General features: G+C 42.0%; 3 protein-coding genes across 4 annotated transcripts; all 3 read right to left on the bottom strand.

Annotated features, from left to right (window-relative positions):
• Positions 1 to 389: 389 nt before the first annotated feature.
• On the bottom strand, positions 390 to 3,608 carry LOC115683897 (scarecrow-like protein 34). Its single transcript, XM_030608544.2, has one exon. It carries the CDS (start codon positions 2,986 to 2,988, stop codon positions 607 to 609), a length of 2,382 nt encoding a protein of 793 aa, XP_030464404.2. The 5' UTR covers positions 2,989 to 3,608; the 3' UTR covers positions 390 to 606.
• A 2,597-nt stretch (positions 3,609 to 6,205) lies between these two features.
• On the bottom strand, positions 6,206 to 9,491 carry LOC115683894 (scarecrow-like protein 34). Its single transcript, XM_056309121.1, has 2 exons — positions 9,305 to 9,491; positions 6,206 to 9,064 (listed from the first exon to the last, which is right to left on the bottom strand). The coding sequence occupies exon 2, from the start codon at positions 8,937 to 8,939 to the stop codon at positions 6,543 to 6,545; it is 2,397 nt and encodes a 798-aa protein (XP_056165096.1). The 5' UTR covers positions 8,940 to 9,064; positions 9,305 to 9,491; the 3' UTR covers positions 6,206 to 6,542.
• Positions 9,492 to 13,280: 3,789 nt separating this feature from the next.
• LOC115683896 (scarecrow-like protein 34) lies at positions 13,281 to 16,418 on the bottom strand. Of its 2 annotated transcripts, none has more exons than XM_030608543.2 (2): positions 16,219 to 16,418; positions 13,281 to 16,110 (listed from the first exon to the last, which is right to left on the bottom strand). In XM_030608543.2, exon 2 carries the CDS (start codon positions 15,856 to 15,858, stop codon positions 13,462 to 13,464), a length of 2,397 nt encoding a protein of 798 aa, XP_030464403.2. In that variant the 5' UTR covers positions 15,859 to 16,110; positions 16,219 to 16,418; the 3' UTR covers positions 13,281 to 13,461. The 2 variants fall into 2 exon arrangements, with proteins under 2 accessions (XP_030464403.2, XP_056165635.1); XM_056309660.1 differs by having other exon boundaries at positions 13,281 to 16,103.
• Between the last annotated feature and the right edge of the window lie 3,861 nt (positions 16,419 to 20,279).

Here is a 20,279-nt window from a genome sequence, read left to right as displayed (position 1 = left end):
AGTTTTGTTCGAGTTTAATCACGTACTTGATCTCCGTTGTATATAAATCGAAATTTCTTCGCTGAATAACCAAACGGAGTTATAAATATGACGCCTGAATACCGGAGGAGAAAGTATCCTGAAGTTCAAATTGCCCTTAAGTTACTTGAAGACAGAAACTGCATCCTACTGCTCCTCAAGTTCTCAATAGAGCCAAACAGCTTTCAGTATTATAGGATATTTGTAAACAACAGAGCCATCAAGAGAACAGCACAAACCATACATGACAGTGCTGCACCCGTACCCATCATCAGCTTCAAGCTGCCATATTAGTTGCACCAACTTGTGATATAGGATAGACAAATCATGGACGCATTATCAGCAAAATTCACAATGCCGTGTGGCATGGAAGCTGCAAAGTGTATCTTTCCTATCTCAAGAATGAGATAAATAGTAAGCAAACATTCCAGACTCGAAATTGTTTTCAAGAAAAAAGATACATGCCCAACAGAGGAGCTGGAAATAAGTACATTCTTAGCTACTCTAATACAAATCCATGACCTGTTGCCTGGGAAGAATCCCTGTAATGTACAGGTCATGACAGAAAACATTTTCTTTCTGACCAACCTAAGTGGGAACCCAACAGGAGCAGCCATAATTAATCCGACCTCGCCAACCTTGCAGCATCCAGCTGCCGTCTTCATCAAGCATAAAATCCTTGTGGTACCATTCTTTCATCTTACCCTTGAAGAACTTCATGAGCTCTTGGTCCAAAGGAAGCGCCTTAAACCCAGCCCTCATATGACGAACGTGCCATTGTTTGTACGTTTCTGGCCTCTCTACCCTTTCTGAACCTTCACATGCTATGACATTCATAATTTCCCGTCCATGGAGCTCTCTCTCAAAAACCAATCTCTCTTTGCTGTTGCCATCTGAAATAGCATCAAACATATCATACACTGAGGAAAGATGAAAAAGTGCCTCTCGGAATCTTGACACAAAAAAGGGCGCATTGTAGGAGCCGTTTCTTATTGCATGAACAAAGATATCCGGTTTAATTTCCCGAATTAGATTTAACACGGCATCTCGTGGATTGTTGTCCCCAACTGTCTCATCAAGGAGATTCTGAAACCGGTCTAAAGAATTCACAGCAACTGTCTCATTGCTTTTAATCTTGAGATCCTCAAGTTTGATGGATTCCCAATTCCTTGATGCTATGAAATTGAATTCAAAAGGGACATTGAAACGCTCACAATACTTTTTCAAACGGCGACCTGTCTCCTCTATTCTTTCTGCTGGGCGCAAACCAGTCTGCGGAAGCTCTATGCCTGTGATGCGCAATTTACAGGGCCCTTCTGGTCGAGAAGAGAGCTTCTGTATGAGGACTGGCCATTGAAAACCAAACCGAATGCCGAAATCTATTATATGAAGGGAAGGGGCTTTCTCTGCTGATTTCAAAATCATGTAATTTGCAAAAAAAATGTCGAACTTCTTAAACGGACATTTTGAAATGTGATGGTGGTATGCTTTCAAGACATCGGCTGCTGAGATCCTCCTAGCAAAAATAGTAGAATAAAAGTCTTGTGTTCGACTGTCGCTACCCACCAGTCGTGCCTCTAGCCCATTGGCAAAGTAATGGGCCAATCTTTGAGACCCATCGCCAGATGGAGAAGAGTTCTCTCTAATCTGCTTCAACAATTCATTAGCAGTCCTGAAATCACTAGTTGAGATCGCTTGTGCACAGAGACTCAGAAGAGTTCTCAAGTCAACTGTTTTCTTGCTTCCCTGCTTCTTACCACGACCCCCACCTCTATTGGAACCACGCTTGTTCCTTTGTGGCTGGATGTCTTTGCGCAGCCCTGTCTCCACGGACTTGTCGCCAGAACAGTGGCAGAGCAACACCTTATCGAACAAATCGGAAAGCTCACTCTCTTCTGTGTACAAGGCTGTTTGCTTATTGGCCCTGCCTTCCTCAAAAGCATCCTCGTCCCTCTCACGATTCTTTAATCCCTTGAATCCATCAGATGAGCGCATCATGTTGATCTCCTCATCGATGCGAGTTCTGGGGGTTCTTTTCTTTTTTTCCGATGGCGGTTTGCCGTCCTCTGGATTAATTCCTAATTGACTGTTCGTAGGAAGGAATTTGCTGGCCTCCTCTACTCCTTTCTTGAACTGAATCATGGACTCTCCATCGCTGAAAATGCTCTTGAGAAGAAGCTCATGCAAAGATTCCTCAGACCCATCATCATAATTCGCGATGCTGCTTGAAGAATTGGACAACAACTGCGAACTGGAATCCACATTCGACTGGAAGTACAGGTTAGAACTCTCCTGCCCAGCATGGCTTTGTTCTTCTATTGGATAAAGCATATTAGCATCAGCTGAGTCGCCAGAGCTAGCAGTAACGCTTGTAGCATCGTGGCTTCCATGAACACTGCTACTTCCAGAAAGGTTGCTATAAGGGCTCTCGATATAATGGCCTATATCAAGTCGTGAGGGGCTCTGATCAGACTGCTCTGAATGCTGTTGACCAAGGGCGTCGTACCATGACCTTTCAGCATTCTGCAGAGCAACCTGATCAGCAAATACCCACGGTTGTTCCTCCATGTTCTCTTCCATGAGCATCTGACTTATGTACTTTAGAACCGGATCCGATGAGTCAGCGTCCCCCGATGGGGAGAGAGAATCTCCCCCTAAACTCTGGGCACTACTCCAGCTCATAGATGGAACAAATGGGTCTCCATCTGAGTTGACGCTTGTCGAGGGAAAGATTAAATCTCCAACACCAAGGTCAATAGATTTTGAAGGGAGATCATATAGAGGGTCTACTTTATTCGAAAGACAAGCACTATCTAAGGATTTAAGGTCTAGAAAAGGGTCATCCAGAAAGAAACCATCTGTGAGACTCGGGTAATGATCCGAATTAGGTGAAAAGGCATGGCTGTCTATTGGAAGATCATCTACGTTGATACAATCGGAGTAACCAAAGAACAAAGGATCCATGGTCATATCCTCTCCTCACTCAAACCCTACCAAAGTCCCTACCCTAACATCATACTTTGATGCAAACCCCCAATATATTTGGACTCCTAGAACATCAACAAACTAAAGTAAAATGCTCTCAGCCCGAAACAAAACAACTCGCTCTTCAATATTCTTCTTCTCCTTTTTTTCTTCCTCGATTGCTTAAACAACTTGAAAGGTTCCAAGATCGAACGGATCACGTGCAGGGTGAAAAGTGGAGAACTTCAAAGGTAAAGGACCACGCAGGAAGTAAACATCGACATGCTCCTCCTAAGCAGATGAAATGAGAGGACACGGAACTCCCGACTTTTCATCTACAACATAGAAAAGAAAGATAGCGATTGGATCTGCATACCGCGAATGGAAAATTGGAGTTGGAAGCTGAACAAAGACCCATCTGATGATAAGTTTCTTCGATGCGGTGTTTTTATACGAGGGAATCAGCAGATGAATGATTGCTGTGAAGTTCGGAATCTTCGGCGAAGTAGACGAGCTTGATAGTTCTCAACTTCGACTTGATGACATCGAAAAGAGATCGTGCAGGAAGATTTCGGTCGGCGACAATAAGGAGGGCCCGGATGATGTCCGTCTGTGTGTATTCCGCTTCGTGTACTTTCGATCGGCGAAACGACCGGCCAAATGTGGGTCCCGCTTTGACGAGCTGCAGGTGATAATGATGGGGTTATGTTTTACCAGCCAACAAATGACGGCCGCTGTGAAACAAAAAAGTCAAAACGAAGAGACAGGAAACCCACGGGGAAAAAAATCACTAAAATTCTCAAATTATGCGTGCTGTAATATCAATAATTTCTTGCGTTTTTTTTTTTTTTTTGTTGCATTTTTCATAAATGTCTATGCGGGTGAGTGATGCCGAATTATCAGTCCTCGTTCAGCTCAAGAACTCATTCTCCGACCCGTGGAGGCTCCTCTCCGGTTGGAATTTGAGCTCGGGGGCGTCCAATTATTGTGATTAGTTCGATGTCTTGTGTGATCTAGACTTATAGGGTTGTGTATAAATAAATTGTAAACTCGTTTATGACACATTTAACACACATATTGTGTTTAAATTTATTTACCGAAGATGATAAATTCATATAATAACTTAGCTCATTATATATAAGTTAAGAAATTTGTATAATGACCCATTTTGATAGGTCTAATTATGATTAGGAATTGCCAAACCGCACTTGCAACGCGGCTTAGCCCAACAAGATTCATTAACTGCAAAGGCATATTTGACAACTTGATCCAAACCGGAGACTTTGACTTTTCAGCATCAAACTTCTCAATTGATTTGAAACGCCCATGTGGCATGTACGATGAATGAAAGAGAAATTCGCAATATGCCGAGGGGCCAGGAGACAATAACCATTCGCAAACAGCACGATTCCAGAATTTAAAACAATAAATTATTTTCCAATCGTTTTTTTCCCGAGAAATCTGTCCAATTTAAAGCATCACGCTCGAACGGATACACCTTCGAGCATGCGCAGCTCATAAGAATTTCAACTTGGCAGCGCTTGTTGAACGGGCTATCGAGCACGATGAACGAGTGTTCCGGCTCACGCGGCACATCCGTTAATGGCGTTGTATGAAACTTACCGAAAGCATCTCTAGAAACCTACGGCGGCCGTTTGTATGAATACAATCTGTCCGGTGTGAAACGCCCTAGAAAATGAAGAAACAAACAGCTTTTCGCAGGAAACATAAGGCAACTAACCTGCGGAGGGTCTAATGAGAAATGGCGGAACGTTCCTGGAAACTACTAGTCCGCTGTCATTTTTGGTAAAAAGTGCAGGGTCTAATGTATTGTCCATGTGATCATCGTGTTCAATTGCTTTCTGTGAAATAGAGTAAATTGACAACATTGGAGATGCTGTTAGTTTCCAGTTTCCATAAACTCTACTGATATTTAGATACTTCTATTCTTTCTTCTTCATATGAATCTTGTTGTTTAATGCGTTGTAGGCGACATAGCGATAATCAGTTCACGGGAAAGATACCCGATGTTATTCAGAACTTGACAAATCCCGATATGTTGTAAGGCTTAATGCTTCTTGACCTTTTTAGTCGTTCTATAAAGATTATTCAAGGAAGTGGATTGCAAGGGCCAATTCCCTCCGGAATCGCACGTTTGGAGAAATTGACCGGCCTGTCAGTATGGAAATTTGGCAGTTCAATCTGATCTCTCCTTTCTTTAAAATGGTATCAATTAAATAAAGCCCCCAATTTGATTTTGATTTGCAGGAGTATAAGTGACCTCGATGGACCCGAGACCCGAGTTCCACAACTTAGCAATACAAATATTAAGACATTGTGAGACCGATGCTCCTTTATAGATAGTTTACGTTATGCAAAAGAGCCAAATCGTCTTATCAATGTGACGTTCTACGATATTTAACAACATTAGTAAGAAGAAAAAAACATGGCAATCGGTATCTCATTCTATTACATCAATGACCACGTTTCCAAAACTTTGTAACTATCGAAACTATGCAATATAGATTCACTGCTTAAATTTTTTGTTTATCTTATTAAGAAATAGATTGGAAAATGAATCTAACTTAGATTTTGGAGGAAAAGAAAACTGTTTTAAGTACTAATTAATGTGATCTTTCCATCATCGGAGCTTATTATTGCAAGGACGTGGCGACATGCGGCCACTCCCGCTAGTTTAAAAAAGATTTCTCGTTAAACTTTAGGATTAGCTCACCTGCCATGTATGCATAATTATGCTTAATTAAAATGCAGAAAAGCTAAAACTTTTGCACATCAAATCAATCTCAACCACCCCCCCCCCCACCCCCCCGGGGTGTAAACGAAACAATTTATTGACAGACTGAATTGCATGAGAATTCAATTATATCTACTATAAGTTGTATAATCACATACTTGATCTCCTTTGTATATAAACCAACAATCGACCCATCCAAATTTCTTCACAGAAAGACAAACGGAGATACAAATACAATGCCTGGCTGCTTGCATGCCAGAAAGTAATCCAGAAGTTCAATTGCCCTTAAGTTCACATGAAGACACAAACAACTTTCGCATGAGCATAATTTGACTGCATCACATGTGGAAACACATCCTCCATGAGCCCCACCTTGGATACTCGAGTTCTCAAAGAGCTAAACAGCTCTCGGTATTATAGGATACTAGTAAACAACAAAGCTATCAAGAGAAAAGCACGAACGACGACTGATTAATCGTGCACCCATACCCATTATCAACTTCGAGCTGCCTGGCATGTTACTTGCAGAACTTGTGAGATATAGGATAGACAGATCACGACACATTATCAGCAAATTTCGAAATGCGGTGCAGCATAGAAGCTGTACATCGTATCTTCCTATCTCAAGGGTTGCTAGACAGCAAGAAAACACTGCAGATTCAAATTAAAAAGATACATGCACAAACAGAAGAGAAGGAAATAGGTACATTCTGAGCTACTCTAATAAAAATCCGTGACCTGTCGATTCGGGAAGAATCCCTGCAATATACAGGTCATGACAGAAAACATTCATTTTGGAGCCATCCTAAGTAGGCACCCAACAGGAGGAGCAATAACTAATCCGACCTCTCCAACCTTGCAGCATCCAGTTGCCATCTTCGTCGAGCACGAAATCCTTGTGGTACCATTCTTTCATCTTACTCCTGAACAACTTCGTGAGCTCTTGGTCCAGAGGAAGCGCCTTAAACCCAGCCCTCATATGACGAACCTGCCATTGCTTGTACGTTTCTGGCCTCTCAACCCTTTCCGAACCTTCGCAAGCTACGACATTCATAATTTCCCGTCCATGGAACTCTCTCTCTAAAACCAACCTCTCTTTGCTGTCACCATTTAAGATAGCATCAAGCATATCATACACGACAGAAAGATGAAGAAGTGCCTCTCGGAATCTTGTAGCAAAAAAGGGCGCATTGTAGGAGCCGCAACGTACAGAATGAACAAAAATATCCGGTTTAATTTGCCGAATGAGATTCAACACAGCATCCCGTGGATTGTTGTCCTCGACTGTCTCATCAAGGAGATTCCTAAACCGATCTAAACTATTCACAGCAACTGTCTCATTGCTTTGAATCTTGAGATCCTCGAGTTTGATGGATTCCCAATTCTTCGATGCTATGCAATTGAATTCAAAAGGGACATTAAAACGCTCACAATACTTCTTCAAACGCCGACCTGTCTCCTCTATTCTTTCTGCCGGGCGGAAACCAGCCTGTGGAAGCTCTATCCCTGTGATGCGCAATTTACACGGCCCTTCTGATTGAGAAGAGAGCTTTTGTATGAGGATTGGCCATTGAAAACCAAATACAATGCCAAAATCTATTATATGAAGGGTAGTGGCTTTCTCTGCTAGTTTCAATATCATGCAATTTGCAAAGAAAATGGAGAATTTTATAAATGGACATGTTGAAATGTGAAGGTGGTAAGCTTTCAAGATATCGGCTGCTGAGGTCCTGGCAACCACAGCAGAATAAAAGTCTTGCGTTCGAGTCTTGTTGCCCACCAATCGTGCCTCTAGCCCATTGGCAAAGTAATGAGCCAATCTTTGAGAACCATCGCCAGATGGAGACGAGTTCTCTCTAATCTGCTTCAACAATTCATTAGCAGTCCTGAAATCACTAGTAGAGACGGCTTGTGCGCAGAGAATCAGAAGAGTTCTCAAGTCAACAATATTCCCGCTTCCCTGCGTCTTACCACGACCCCTACCTCTATTAGAACTGCGCTTGTTCCTTTGTGGCTGTATGTCTTTGCTCAGTCCTGTCTCCATGGATTTGTTGCCAGAACACATACCCCCACCATTTTCGTTGCATAGCAACACCTCATCGAACAAATCAGAAAGCTCACTCTCTTCTGTGTACAAGGCTGTTTGCTTATTGGCCCTGCCTTCCTCAAGAGCATCCTCGTCCCTCTCCTGATTCTTTAGTCCCTTGAATCCATCAGATGAGCGCATCATGTTGATCTCCTCATTGATGCGCATTCTTGGCGTTCGTTTCTTTGTTTCCGATGACGGTTTGCTGTCCTCTGGGTAAATTCCTAATTGATTGTTGGTAGGAAGGAATTTGCTGGCCTCCTCTACTCCTTTCTTGAACTGAATCATGGACTCTCCATCGCTAAAAATGCTCTTGAGAAGAAGCTCATGGAAAGATTCCTCAGACCCATCATCATAATTCGCGATGCTGCTGGAAGAATTGGACAACAACTGCAAACTGGAATCCACGTTCGACTGGAAGTCCAGGTCAGAACTCTCCTGCCCAGCATGGCCATGTTCTTCGATTGGATAAAGAATATTAGCATCAGCTGAGTCGCCAGAGCTAGCAGTAACCCTTGTAGCATCGTGGCTTCCATGACCACTGCTACTTCCAGAAAGGTTGCTATATGGGCTCTCGATATAATGGCCTATATCAAGTCGCGAGGGGCTCTGATCAGACTGCTCTGAATGCTGTTGACCAAGGGCGTCGTACCATGATCTTTCAGCATTCTGCAGAGCAACCTGATCAGCAAATACCCACGGTTGCTCCTCCATGTTCTCTTCCATGAGCATCTGACTTATGTACTTTAGAACCGGATCCGATGAGTCAGTGCCCCCCGATGGGGAGAGAGAATCTCCCCCCGGACTCTGGGCACTACTCGAGCTCATAGATGGACCAAATGGGCCTCCACCCGAGCTCACACTTGTCGAGGGAAAGATTAATTCTCCAATATCAAGGTCGACAGATTTCGAAGGCAGATCATAAACAGGGTCTACTTTATTGGAAAGAAAAGCAGTATCTGAGGATTTAAGGTCAAGAAAAGGGTCATCCAAAAAGAAACCATCTGTGGGACTCGGGTACCGATCTGGATTAGGTGAAAAGGCATGGCTGTCCATTGGAAGATCATCTACGTTGATACGAGAGGAGTAACCAAAGAACAAAGGATCCATGGTCATGTACTCTCCTCACTCAAACCCTATCAAAGTCCCTACCCGAACATCATATATTTTGATGCAAACCACCAGTATATTTGGACTCCAAGAACATCAGCCAACTAGAGTAAAATGCTCTCAGTCTCAGCCTGCAACAAAAGAACTCACTCTTCAATATTCTCCCTTTCTTGTTTGCTCAGACAACTTGAAGATTCCAAGATCAGACGGATCGCGTGCAGGGAGAAAAGAGGAGTGCATTCAAAGGGAAAGGACCATGCAGGAAGTAAACATCGACATGCTCCTCCCAAGCAAATGAAAAGACAAGACGCGGAACTCCCCACTTTTCATCTACAACATAGAAAAGGGAAACAGAGATTGGATCTGCGTACCGCGAATGGAAAAGTGGAGGTGGGGAGCTGAACAAAGACCCATCTGATGACAAGTTTCATCGATGCGGTTCTTTATACGAGGGAATCAGCGGATGAAGGACTGTTGCGAAGTTGGGAATCTTCCGGGAAGCAGGCGAGCTGGAAAGTTCTCAACTTCCACTTGATGATATCCAATAAAGATCCCGCCGGAAGATAAGGGTCAGACGGTGAGGCGGGCCCGGATGATCTGCACCCGTGATCTTCCCACTTCGATTCGTGCTCCCCTTCGCTCGGCGAAACGATCGGTCAACTATGGGTTCCGCTTTTCCGACCGAAAAAATAAAAAAAAGCTGCGGGTCCCGCTTTGACGAGGTGCAGGTGATGATGATGCTGCGTTTATGTTTTGACCAGCCAATTAAATGACGGCGGCTGCTGTTAAAAAACTTTAAAAAAAAAAAGAGGTAGAAAACTCACGGGAAAAAAGCCACTAAAATTATCAAATTTTGGCACCACCGTGCACCCGTAGGCCCCGGTTTAAGTTTTGGACGTTAGAACCATTGGCCCGGTTTCCTGATCTGAAGAAAAGCGACCCGAACCGGTTTTAACCGGTTTGCAAGATAATATAAAAAACAAAAAAAACCCTAGATCTAGATTACGATCACCGTCTCTGTCTCTCTCTCTTCGCTTCGCTCCTCGTCTCTAGCCTTCTCTGTCTCCAATTCTCTTCTTCAGCCGATCGCTCGCAAGATTGCAATTACGCAACCGAGGAGGCTCCTAGTTCACTTTCACCCGTTCAGCCCACCGGATCCGTGAGTCCTCCGTTCCCCGCCCTCTTCTTCGTCTTTCTTTGTAAGGTCATATGGTTTCGAGCTCGGAGCTTCCCGAATCTATTCTAGTGTTGGGAAGTGTTTGAGTTCGATCCCTATTTTCCTTCAATTTGGTCAATTCTTGATTTGCTGCGGTTGGTTTACTGATTGTGACATGGAATTCTAGTGCTTGTTGTTGCTTCTTGCTCGATTTCTCTACATTTTGTTCTTTGTATGCTCAAAAGCTCACAGCATATGATGCTGACCCAAACCCGATTGGTTGCTACATATATTATTTTGCTAGAAAAAAATGAAACCAGAAAAAGGAACAAAAAAAAACAGGTTCTTGGGTAATTTTCTTGTGTTTCATTAAAAACTCCAAAAAACTCCAATTATGCACTTTATATATAGTTTTCGTTGATAAATTTCCTAAAAAATCTCAAATTTTAGGTTAAGTCTCAAATATGTCCCGAATATTTTTTTTGTCTCAGAAAAAACCTCAAACTTTAGGTCCAGTCCCAAATCTGCTCCGAATTTTTTTTTATCTTCAAAAAAAAACCTTAAACTTTAAGTTTAATCCCAAATATGTCCCGAATTTTGTTTTGTGTAATAAAAATCAGCAAATTTCAATTTATTTTCAAAAATATACTCACGTGGTTCAGTCCCAACTTGACATAGTATTTTCGGGTCGATAATAAATCCATATCAGCAAAATAATGCGATGATATGTACAAATCAACGTCGTATTTCCACTTCGATAACAAATCAAATCCAATAAAATATTATTGAAATTCTCTAAAATAAAACCGTTCAAGGATGTGAAAGTTATGGACGATAACAAATCCACCCGGACATTTTTTTAATTAAAAAAACTCAATTTTTAGGTTCAGTCCAAATTTTCCTCGAACTTTTGTTTGTCTAAAAAAAAGCCCTATTACTTTATTGACGTGGATTTGTTATCGATGTGAAAGTGCCACATCAAGTTGGGACTGGATCACAGAGGTATACTTTTGAAAATAATTGAATTTTGATGATTTTTTTTACACAAAACAAAATTTAGGGCTAGACTTAAAGTTTGAGATTTTTTTTTTAGACAAAAAAAAGTTTAGGGCAGATTTGGGACTGGATCTAAAATTCGGGAATTTTTTCTGAGACAAAAAAAAGTTCGAGATAAATTTGAGACTTGACCTAAAATTGATGATTTTTTAGGGGATTGGGCCTAGTTTTCGTCCCGTCTAATACCGTGTAAAAAATTCTCCATGGCGGGATTACGCGGACAACTAATAGCAAACAGAGCTAATATAGCTCCAACATGACTCTAGGGAAGAAAAATGGCAATCGTTTTCAGCGAGGAAATAGTCCATAGTTCTACTACGTCAACATTATTTCTTTTTCTTTTTTTTTTTTCACAAAGATGGAGAATATTAAGAAATCAATGATTTCTTGTATTTTTCTTGAATTTTTTTAGATGTCTATGTGGGCGAGTGATCCCGAGTAATCGGTCCACGATCAACTCGAGAACTCATTCTCCGACTCATGGAGAGGCTCCTCTTCGATTGGAATTCGAACTCGGGTGCACCCAGTTAATGTGATTGGTTTGGCGTCTCATGTGACCTTGATTCCTGGGGTTTCATCTCTCCACATCACCAGAAATCGGAGAGAGATAGAGCGCAGCAATAAACCCTAATTTTTTGCTTCCAATCGACTTTAGCAACCGCGTCATTTTTGTTTCATGGCCACATCAAATTATGTCCCCCACAAAATACCGTTTTTAAACTATAGCCTTCTGATGTCGAAACTCTAACAGCAGTCCTCTTGGCCCGTGACGAAAGAGTGTTGTTATTAATACAAGTGTCATAGTTCGTATGATTTGAAATTTTTCACGTTGTTTTTCCATGTTATTTTTCCATCATTCAAATTAGATGAAATTTGAATGTTTATCTTAAAAGCGCATGTCGGTCTCAGTTTCCGCTTCTGACTTGGTCAAAACCTTCTCCTAAGCTTTTACTTCAACAGCACCCCATCATACTAGAACTACGCAATTTCCATCAGCATTGTCAACACTTTTACCCATCGGCACCATAAACTTAGAAAATCATCACCATTTATTTAGAAAATTTAAATTACGCACGTGCTGGTTTTATTAAATCGATTATTAAGAAAAAACTTTTCATCAGGACTGACCAGAAAATCAAGCTGATTGAATAGCATTCTACGATATTTAATAACATTAATAGGAAGAAAAAACATGACAATCAGTATGTCGTTCTATCACGTCAATGACCACGATTCCAAAACTCTATAGCTATTGAAACTATGGGATATAGATTCACTGCATAAATATTTTTGTTTATTTTATTGAGAAATAGATTGGACAATGAATCTAACTTAGATTTTGGAGGAAAAGAAAACTATTTAAGTACTAATTAATGTGATCTTTCCATCATCGGAGCTTATTATTGCAAGGACGTGACAACATGCCGCCACTCCCACTAGTTTTAACAAAGATATTTCTCACTGAACTCTAGGATTAGCTCTCACCTGCCACGTATGCATAATTATGCTTGATTTAAATGCAGAAAAGCTAAAACTTTTGCAGATCAAATTAATCGCCCCCCTTCTATTTATCAGTCGCTGGTGTAAATGAAACAATTTATGGACAGACCGAATTGCACGAGAATTCAATTATATCTTACGATAACTGGTTTAATACATACTTGATCTCCCTTGTATATAAACCAACAATTGACCCATCCACATTACTTTACAGAAAGACAAAACGGAGATACAAATACAAAGCCTGGCTGCCTGCACGCCAGAAAGTAATCCAGAAGTTCAATTGCCCTTAAGTTCAATTGAAGAAAGAAAACAACTTTCGCATGAGAATAATTTATTGGCATCACATGTGGAAACACATCCTCCTTGAGCCCCACCTTGGATACTCAAGTTCTCAAAGAGCTAAACAGCTCTCAGTATTATAGGATACTAGTAAACAACAAAGCCATCAAGAGAAAAGCACGAACTACGACTGATTAATCCTGCACCCATGCCCATTATCAGCTTCGAGCTGCCATGTTACTTGCACAACTTGTGAGATATAGGATAGACAAATCACGACACATTATCAGCAAATTTCGCAATGCGGTGCGGCATAGACGCCGTAAATTGTATCTTCCTATCTCAAGGGTTTATAACAGCAAGAGAACATTGCAGATTCAAAACTGTTTGCAATTAAAAAGATACATGCACAAACAGAAGAGCGGGAAATAGGTGCATTCTAAGCTACTCTAATAAAAATCCTTGACCTATCGACCAGGGAAGAATCCCTGTAATGTACAGGTCATGACAGAAAACATTCCTTTCGGAACCATCCTAAGTGAGCACCCAACAGGAGGAGCAATAAATAATCCGACCTCTCCAACCTTGCAGCATGCAGTTGCCGTCTTCATCGAGCACGAAATCCTTGTGGTACCATTCTTTCATCTTACTCCTGAACAACTTCATGAGCTCTTGGTCCAGAGGAAGCGCCTTAAACCCAGCCCTCATATGACGAACCTGCCATTGCTTGTACGTTTCTGGCCTCTCAACCCTTTCCGAACCTTCGCATGCTACGACATTCATGATTTCCCGTCCATGGAACTCTCTTTCAAAAACCAACCTCTCTTCACTGTCGCCATCTAAAATAGCATCATACATATCATACAATGCAGACATATGAAAAAGAGCCTCTCGGAATCTTGTCGCGAAAAAGGGCGAATTGTGGGAGCCGCTACCTACAGCATGAACAAAAATATCCGGTTTAATTTGCCGAATTAGATTTAACACAGCATCACGTGGATTGTTGTCCTCGACTGTCTCATCAAGGAGATTCCTAAACCGATCTAAACAATTCACAGCAATTGTCTCATCGCTTTGAATCTTGAGATCCTCGAGTTTGATGGATTCCCAATTCCTCGATGCTATGCAATTGAATTCAAAAGGGACATTAAAACGCTCACAATACTTTTTCAAACGGCGACCTGTCTCCTCTATTCTTTCTGCCGGGCGGAAACCAGCCTGTGGAAGCTCTATCCCTGTGATGCGCAACTTACACGGCCCCTCTGATCGAGAAGAGAGCTTCTGTATGAGGATTGGCCATTGAAAACCAAATCCAATGCCAAAATCTATTATATGAAGGGTAGTGGCTTTCTCTGCTAATCTCAAAATCATGTAATTTGCAAAGCAAATGGAGAACTTCTTAAACGGACACATCGAAAGGTGAAGGTGGTAAGCTTTCAAGATATCGGCTGCTGAGGTCCTCCTGCTGACAACAGTAGAATAAAAGTCTTGCGTTCGAGTCTTGTTGTCCACCAATCGTGCCTCTAGCCCATCGGCAAAGTAATGGGCCATTCTTTGAGACCCATCGCCAGATGGAGAAGAGTTCTCTCTAATCTGCTTCAACAATTCATTAGCAGTCCTGAAATCACTAGTAGAGATGGCTTGTGCACAGAGACTCAGAAGAGTTCTCAAGTCAACAGTATTCTTGCTTCCCTGCTTCTTACCACGACCCCTACCTCTATTGGAACCGCGCTTGTTCCTTTGTGGCCGTATGTCTTTGCTCGGCCCTGTCTCCCCGGATTTGTCACCAGAACACATAGCCCCACCATTTTCGCTGCAGAGCAACACCTTATCAAACAAATCGGAAAGCTCGCTCTCTTCCGTGTACAAGGCTGTTTGCTTATTGGCCCTGCCTTCCTCAAAAGCATTCTCGTCCCTCTCGTGATTCTTTAATCCCATGAATCCATCAGATGAGCCCTTCATGTTGATCTCCTCATTGATGCGCATTCTTGGGGTTCCTTTCTTTGTTTCTGAAGACAGTGTGCTGTCCTTTGGGTTAATTCCTAATTGATTGTTGGTAGGGAGGAATTTGCTGGCCTCCTCTAATCCTTTCTTGAACTGAATCATAGACTCACTATCACTGAAAATGCTCTTGACAAGAAGCTCATGCAAAGATTCCGTAGACCCATCATCATAATTCGCGATGCTGCTTGAAGAATTGGACAACAACTGCGAACTGGAATCCACATTCGACTGGAAGTCCAGGTCAGATTTTTCCTGCCCAGCATGGCTATGTTCTTCGATAGGGTAAAGAATATTAGCATCTGCTGAGTCGCTAGAGCTAACAGTAACACTTGTAGCGTCGTAGCTTCCATGAGCACCACTACTTCCAGAAAGGTTGCTATTTGAGCTCTCCATATAATGGCTTAAATCAAGTTGTGAGGGGCTCTGATCAGACAGCTCCGAATGCTGCTGACCAAGGGCATCATACAACGACTTTTCAGCATTTTGCAGAGCAACCTGATCAGCAACCCATGGTTGCTCCTCCATGTTCTCTTCCATAAGCATTTGACTTATGTACTTTAGAACAGGATCTGATGAGTCAATGTCCCCGGATGGGGAGAGAGAATCTCCTCCTATACTCTGGGCACTACTCGAGCTCATAGATGGACCAAATGGGCGTCCATCCGAGCTCACGCTTGTCGAGGGAAAGATTAACTCTCCAATATCGAGGTCGATAGATCTCGAGGGGAGATCATATACAGGGTCTACTTTATTCGAAAGAAAAGCAGTATCTGAGGATGTAAGGTCTAGAAAAGGGTCATCCAAAAAGAAACCATCCGAGAGACTCGGGTACTGATCCGGATTAGGTGAAAAGGCATGGCTGTCTATTGGAAGATCGTCTACATTGATACAATCGGAGTAATCAAGGTCCAAAGGATCCATGGTCATATCCTCCTCTCTTCAACCCCAATCAAAGTCAACCCACCCTAACAGCACATTCTCATGCAAACCCCATCACTGCCAAAACATCAACCAACCAAAACTACATGCTCTCTCAGCCTGCAACAAAAGAACCGGCTCTCCAATATGCACCGACATGCTCCTGAATCCCAAGATCAAACAGAGCAAGGGCAGCGAGGAAAGTGGACTACTTCAACGGGGACGGAAGGAAGTAAGCAAGCACCGACATGCTCCTAAAACCTAAGCAATTGAAAAGACAGAACCCAGAAGTTAACGGCCGAATCCACGACAGACCCGACTCTTCATCCACGACATAGAAAAGGAAAAACAGAGATCGGATCTGCGTACCGTTAAGGACAAAAGGTGAAGTCGGGAGCTGAACAAAGACCAATCTGAAGATGGGCTTCTCCGGTGCTGAGACTTTTACACGAGTGGATCAGAAGATGAAGGAAATGCGTGAAGTTCAGGGAACCTTCCGGGAATGGGACGAGCGGGATGACACTCGACTTCAACTTGATCTTCGGGACCGAAGAAAATAAGAAGCTGCAGATATTTTGGATAAGTGCGTTCTAAAACCTAAAACTTATCACAAAAGAACATTTAAGCCCTAAAACTTATTAAAGATGCAAATTAAACAGAGAATGACAGACCCAAAAAGAAAAAAAAAAAATTGTAAATTAAATTAGAGAAAGCTATAAAAAAAACAAAAAAAGGAAAAAAAAACCCAAAACTGTCGCGCCCTCCCCCAGATCGGGGCTTCATGCGATCGCCGGGGATCGGTGGGGCCTCGCCTGTGGCCGACGAGGGATTGCCGGGCCGGGAAGGCCCGGGCGACCTCCGCCAGCCATTCCCAGAAGCGACACCACCGCAAAGGGCTTGGCCACCACCATAGCCACTAGTTGGGGTCTTTTTTATTGCTTTTTTTCTAATTTAATTTTTATTTTTATTTTTGCTGACATGGCGCTTGTTGAATGCCACGTCACCGCCACGTGTCTCAAGAAAAAGTAATAAAATATGCCACATCAGCGTTTTCCGTTCTGGAGAATGACAGGCCCCAAAAAACAAAATTAAACAGAGAATAAGCAAAAAAGAAAAAAAAAATTATGTAAGAAGATTTGGGTCAGACAATAAAGTGGGCTTGGCCCTCCGCTTCGCGTTCACCGGGGGAATCGATCGGTAATCTCTGCGCGTCCCGCGCCGACACGTCTCCGATGATCACGTGTCATATTTACTGGCCAATGAATGATGGCTGCTGTAAATGACAAAAATTATAAGGGACGACAATATAAATAATATAAATGCTTCCTAAATTTTGAATCGATGTATAATATCGTTCATAAATTTTAGTTGATTATGCAATATGATCTTTAGATTTTTAATTTATTCAATGTGATTTTTGAAATTTTTATACATATTCAATTTTGTTCCCGAATTATATGAAAATGTTCAATGTTATAGTTCAGGGACTAAATTAAACATGCATATCAATTAAAAGTTCATAGACCACATTATACATTGGGCTATAATTCATGGATCATATTGAATAAATTTAAATTTTATAGATCACATTATATATTGGGTCAAAGTTCGTAAATTATTTGTGTCATTTTCTCGAATTAAAATAAGGAGAGGCCATTTGTGATTTTTCCATTGTGTTGTGAACGCCGCATGTGAACGCGGGTTCCTGCTTTTCTTTTTCTTTCTGTTTTTTTGGTAAAAGAGTTCCTGCTTTTCGACTCGGTCAAAATCTGCATCAGCGAAAACCGGGTGACCCCGTCAGTCGTCACTACAGTGGGGGTCAAAGGCCTGGCTTGAGGCCCAACCCCCAAAGCTTAACTTTCAACGGTGACTTAGGAAACTAGTTTCCCTTTGGATCAAAAACTTCATAGGATGATACTTTTTTAGTAGTCTATTCAATGACGTTACGTGCTCCCGGTATTGATGAGAGGTTTCCTTCGGTTTTTGCAACTCTATCGTCGTGCCGTGAGCACCAAGATATATTACTTTTGGAGGGTTCAGGGTTCTTTCGATTTTTGCAATTCTACATCCTTCCATGAGCACCAAGATATTTTACTTTTGGAGGGTTCTTTCGGTTTTTGCAATTCTACATCCTTCCTTGAGCACCAAGATATGTTACTTCTGGAATGCCGATGGCCGATAGCTCGAATAAGTAACTCTCTGTATTTCAATAACATATCGTCTCGACAGATTTAACTTTACTAGTACGTAGTTTCTCCTATGATATTTGGTTGTTAATTCCTATGATGCACTGACTGGCTTCTTCCGGGAAAAGTGTCAAAAAAGTCATAAACCTTTTGCAGTAGTGCCAATTTATTCCTAAACCTTTTTTGGTGCCAAGATTCGATCCCTAAATCTTTTGCATTTGTGTCGATTTAGTTTTAAACCTTTTATTTTTGTGCCAATTCGATCATTCCGATCAATTTTGGTCGGATTTTTCACTTAACGGACCTTTTGGCCGCCTTGGCCAAATCTTGACATGGATAAGCTTTTAATAATATTTTAATTTTTTTTCCCCTCCCCTCCCCTCCCCTCCCCTCCCTCCTTCCTCCAATTGATCGTCGGTCCAGCGACCAGCCAAATCTGGCGAGGTCTAGCCTCACCGGCAGCTGGGCGAGGCACAACCTCGCCAGATCTGGCAAGGTCTAGCCTCGCCGGCCTTTGGCCTCTAGTCGGTCGCCGGACTGGCAACCGACCGGAGGAAGGAGGGAGGGGAGGGGAAAAAATAAATAAACATTCAATAAATATTAAAATATTATTAAAAGTTATTTACGTCAGCGCCAGTGACCAGCCGGTGTCCACGTCAGCAAAATCCGGCCAAAATTGGCCGGAAGGACTGAATTAGCACAAAGATAAAAGGTTTAGAACTGAATTGGTACCAACGCAAAAGGTTTAGGACTAAATTGGTACAAATACCAAAAGTTTAGGACTGAATTAGCACAAAAAAATGATTTAAGTTTAAATTGACACCAATGACAAAAGTTTAGGAATTTTTTGACACTTTTCCCGGCTTCTTCCCATCTATAATTTATAAAGTCAAAGAGCTATGTAGACATTATGCAATGTGTGGTTACTCTTTTCTCTCCAACTCACATCAAGTGTGAACAGAAGAAGATTGGAGCTGTTGAATTCAATCAAAATAAGAACTTCTTTATTTGTTTTGGTCAGAATTCGAATTCATCTTGGTTTGGTTTGATTTGAACCGCGTTAGCATAATTTGGTCCGGTTTGGGCACCAAAGTTGAACCGTGCGGTACTATGCTTACCCCTAGCACGTACAAAGTACTACTACTTGCCATCGCAAGAAAACTCAAAAATCGTGATATACTTACGGTTGTGGTCTTTCGAATTTGCTTACCGAGCTTACGATTAGTCTTGGCCAGAAAGAAGCTAATCACGTGACGAAATTCCAGACTTGCTACGTGTCAAACATTTCGATACGGTGGTTTGCAAAGTCCCCACCATGATTTACCCGAACCTTAACATTATCGCTTCTGATGGGTCGATTTCTTCTTCTTTTTCCATCCTAGGAGAAACTAATTCCGCAATGGCTAAAATTAGGACAGCTCCATGTCTATCCATGCCTAATCTCGTAACGGGGTTTGGTGGCGGGTCTTAATCAGAGCAGTTGCGGAGGCAAACCTCTAATATCCTGGGTACTATCTTTATTTCGACTGTTGAAAATTTGAAAGTATACAGCATTCTTTTTGACCCAAAAGAATAATGATCATTGAGTTGGCGCCCCTCATTCGACCTCGCATTTCTTCTTTCTCGGTTTTCTTCTCCGAGTTTTCATTTCCCCCCACCGAGATTCTCGTTTCTCTTGACTTAAGATCAGCTCGATCGGACGAGTGGCCCAGTACTTAGAAGGCTGGACCCCCCCAAAGTTGGACGATGAGGTGAGATAGAATTATCGGATTTAAAGCGACGCGAGCGTCGTTCGTTGGATTTGGTGGATCTTGCATTAAATTTGGTGGGAACCATTTAGACTAATGCATTTTCGATAGGACCGCGCGAAGCGTAATAATATTCTCTCTATGCCGAGACTCATAAGTTAACCGACGAGTCGACCCAAGTCATTTATATAATGGATAAGTTGAAGATAATGTTTCTCTAATTCACAATAGGGACCGGTTCTCAATTTTGGGAACCGGGGATCGAACCGGAGGTCCTTGGAACCGGACTAGACTGGATCGACCGGTCCAGTTCCCAGACAGTCCAGTGGAACCTATCATTTTAAGCACTTCATTTCAATCGGCATCACCAATAGTACATTTGACTCCGGTCACCATCCGGAAAGATTTCATACATATTAGCTAATCTTCGAAGCTTCACCACCCAAAAAAAAAGCAAGTATACATTAGGATGGAAAAACCAATCAATATGAAGTAT

This window comes from Syzygium oleosum, unplaced genomic scaffold (assembly GCF_021117445.2).
Source record: "Syzygium oleosum isolate NSW1041296 unplaced genomic scaffold, Sole_v2.1 Sole_v2.03, whole genome shotgun sequence".
Lineage (NCBI taxonomy): Eukaryota > Viridiplantae > Streptophyta > Magnoliopsida > Myrtales > Myrtaceae > Syzygium > Syzygium oleosum.
This window is presented reverse-complemented; position numbering and strand designations above follow the sequence as displayed.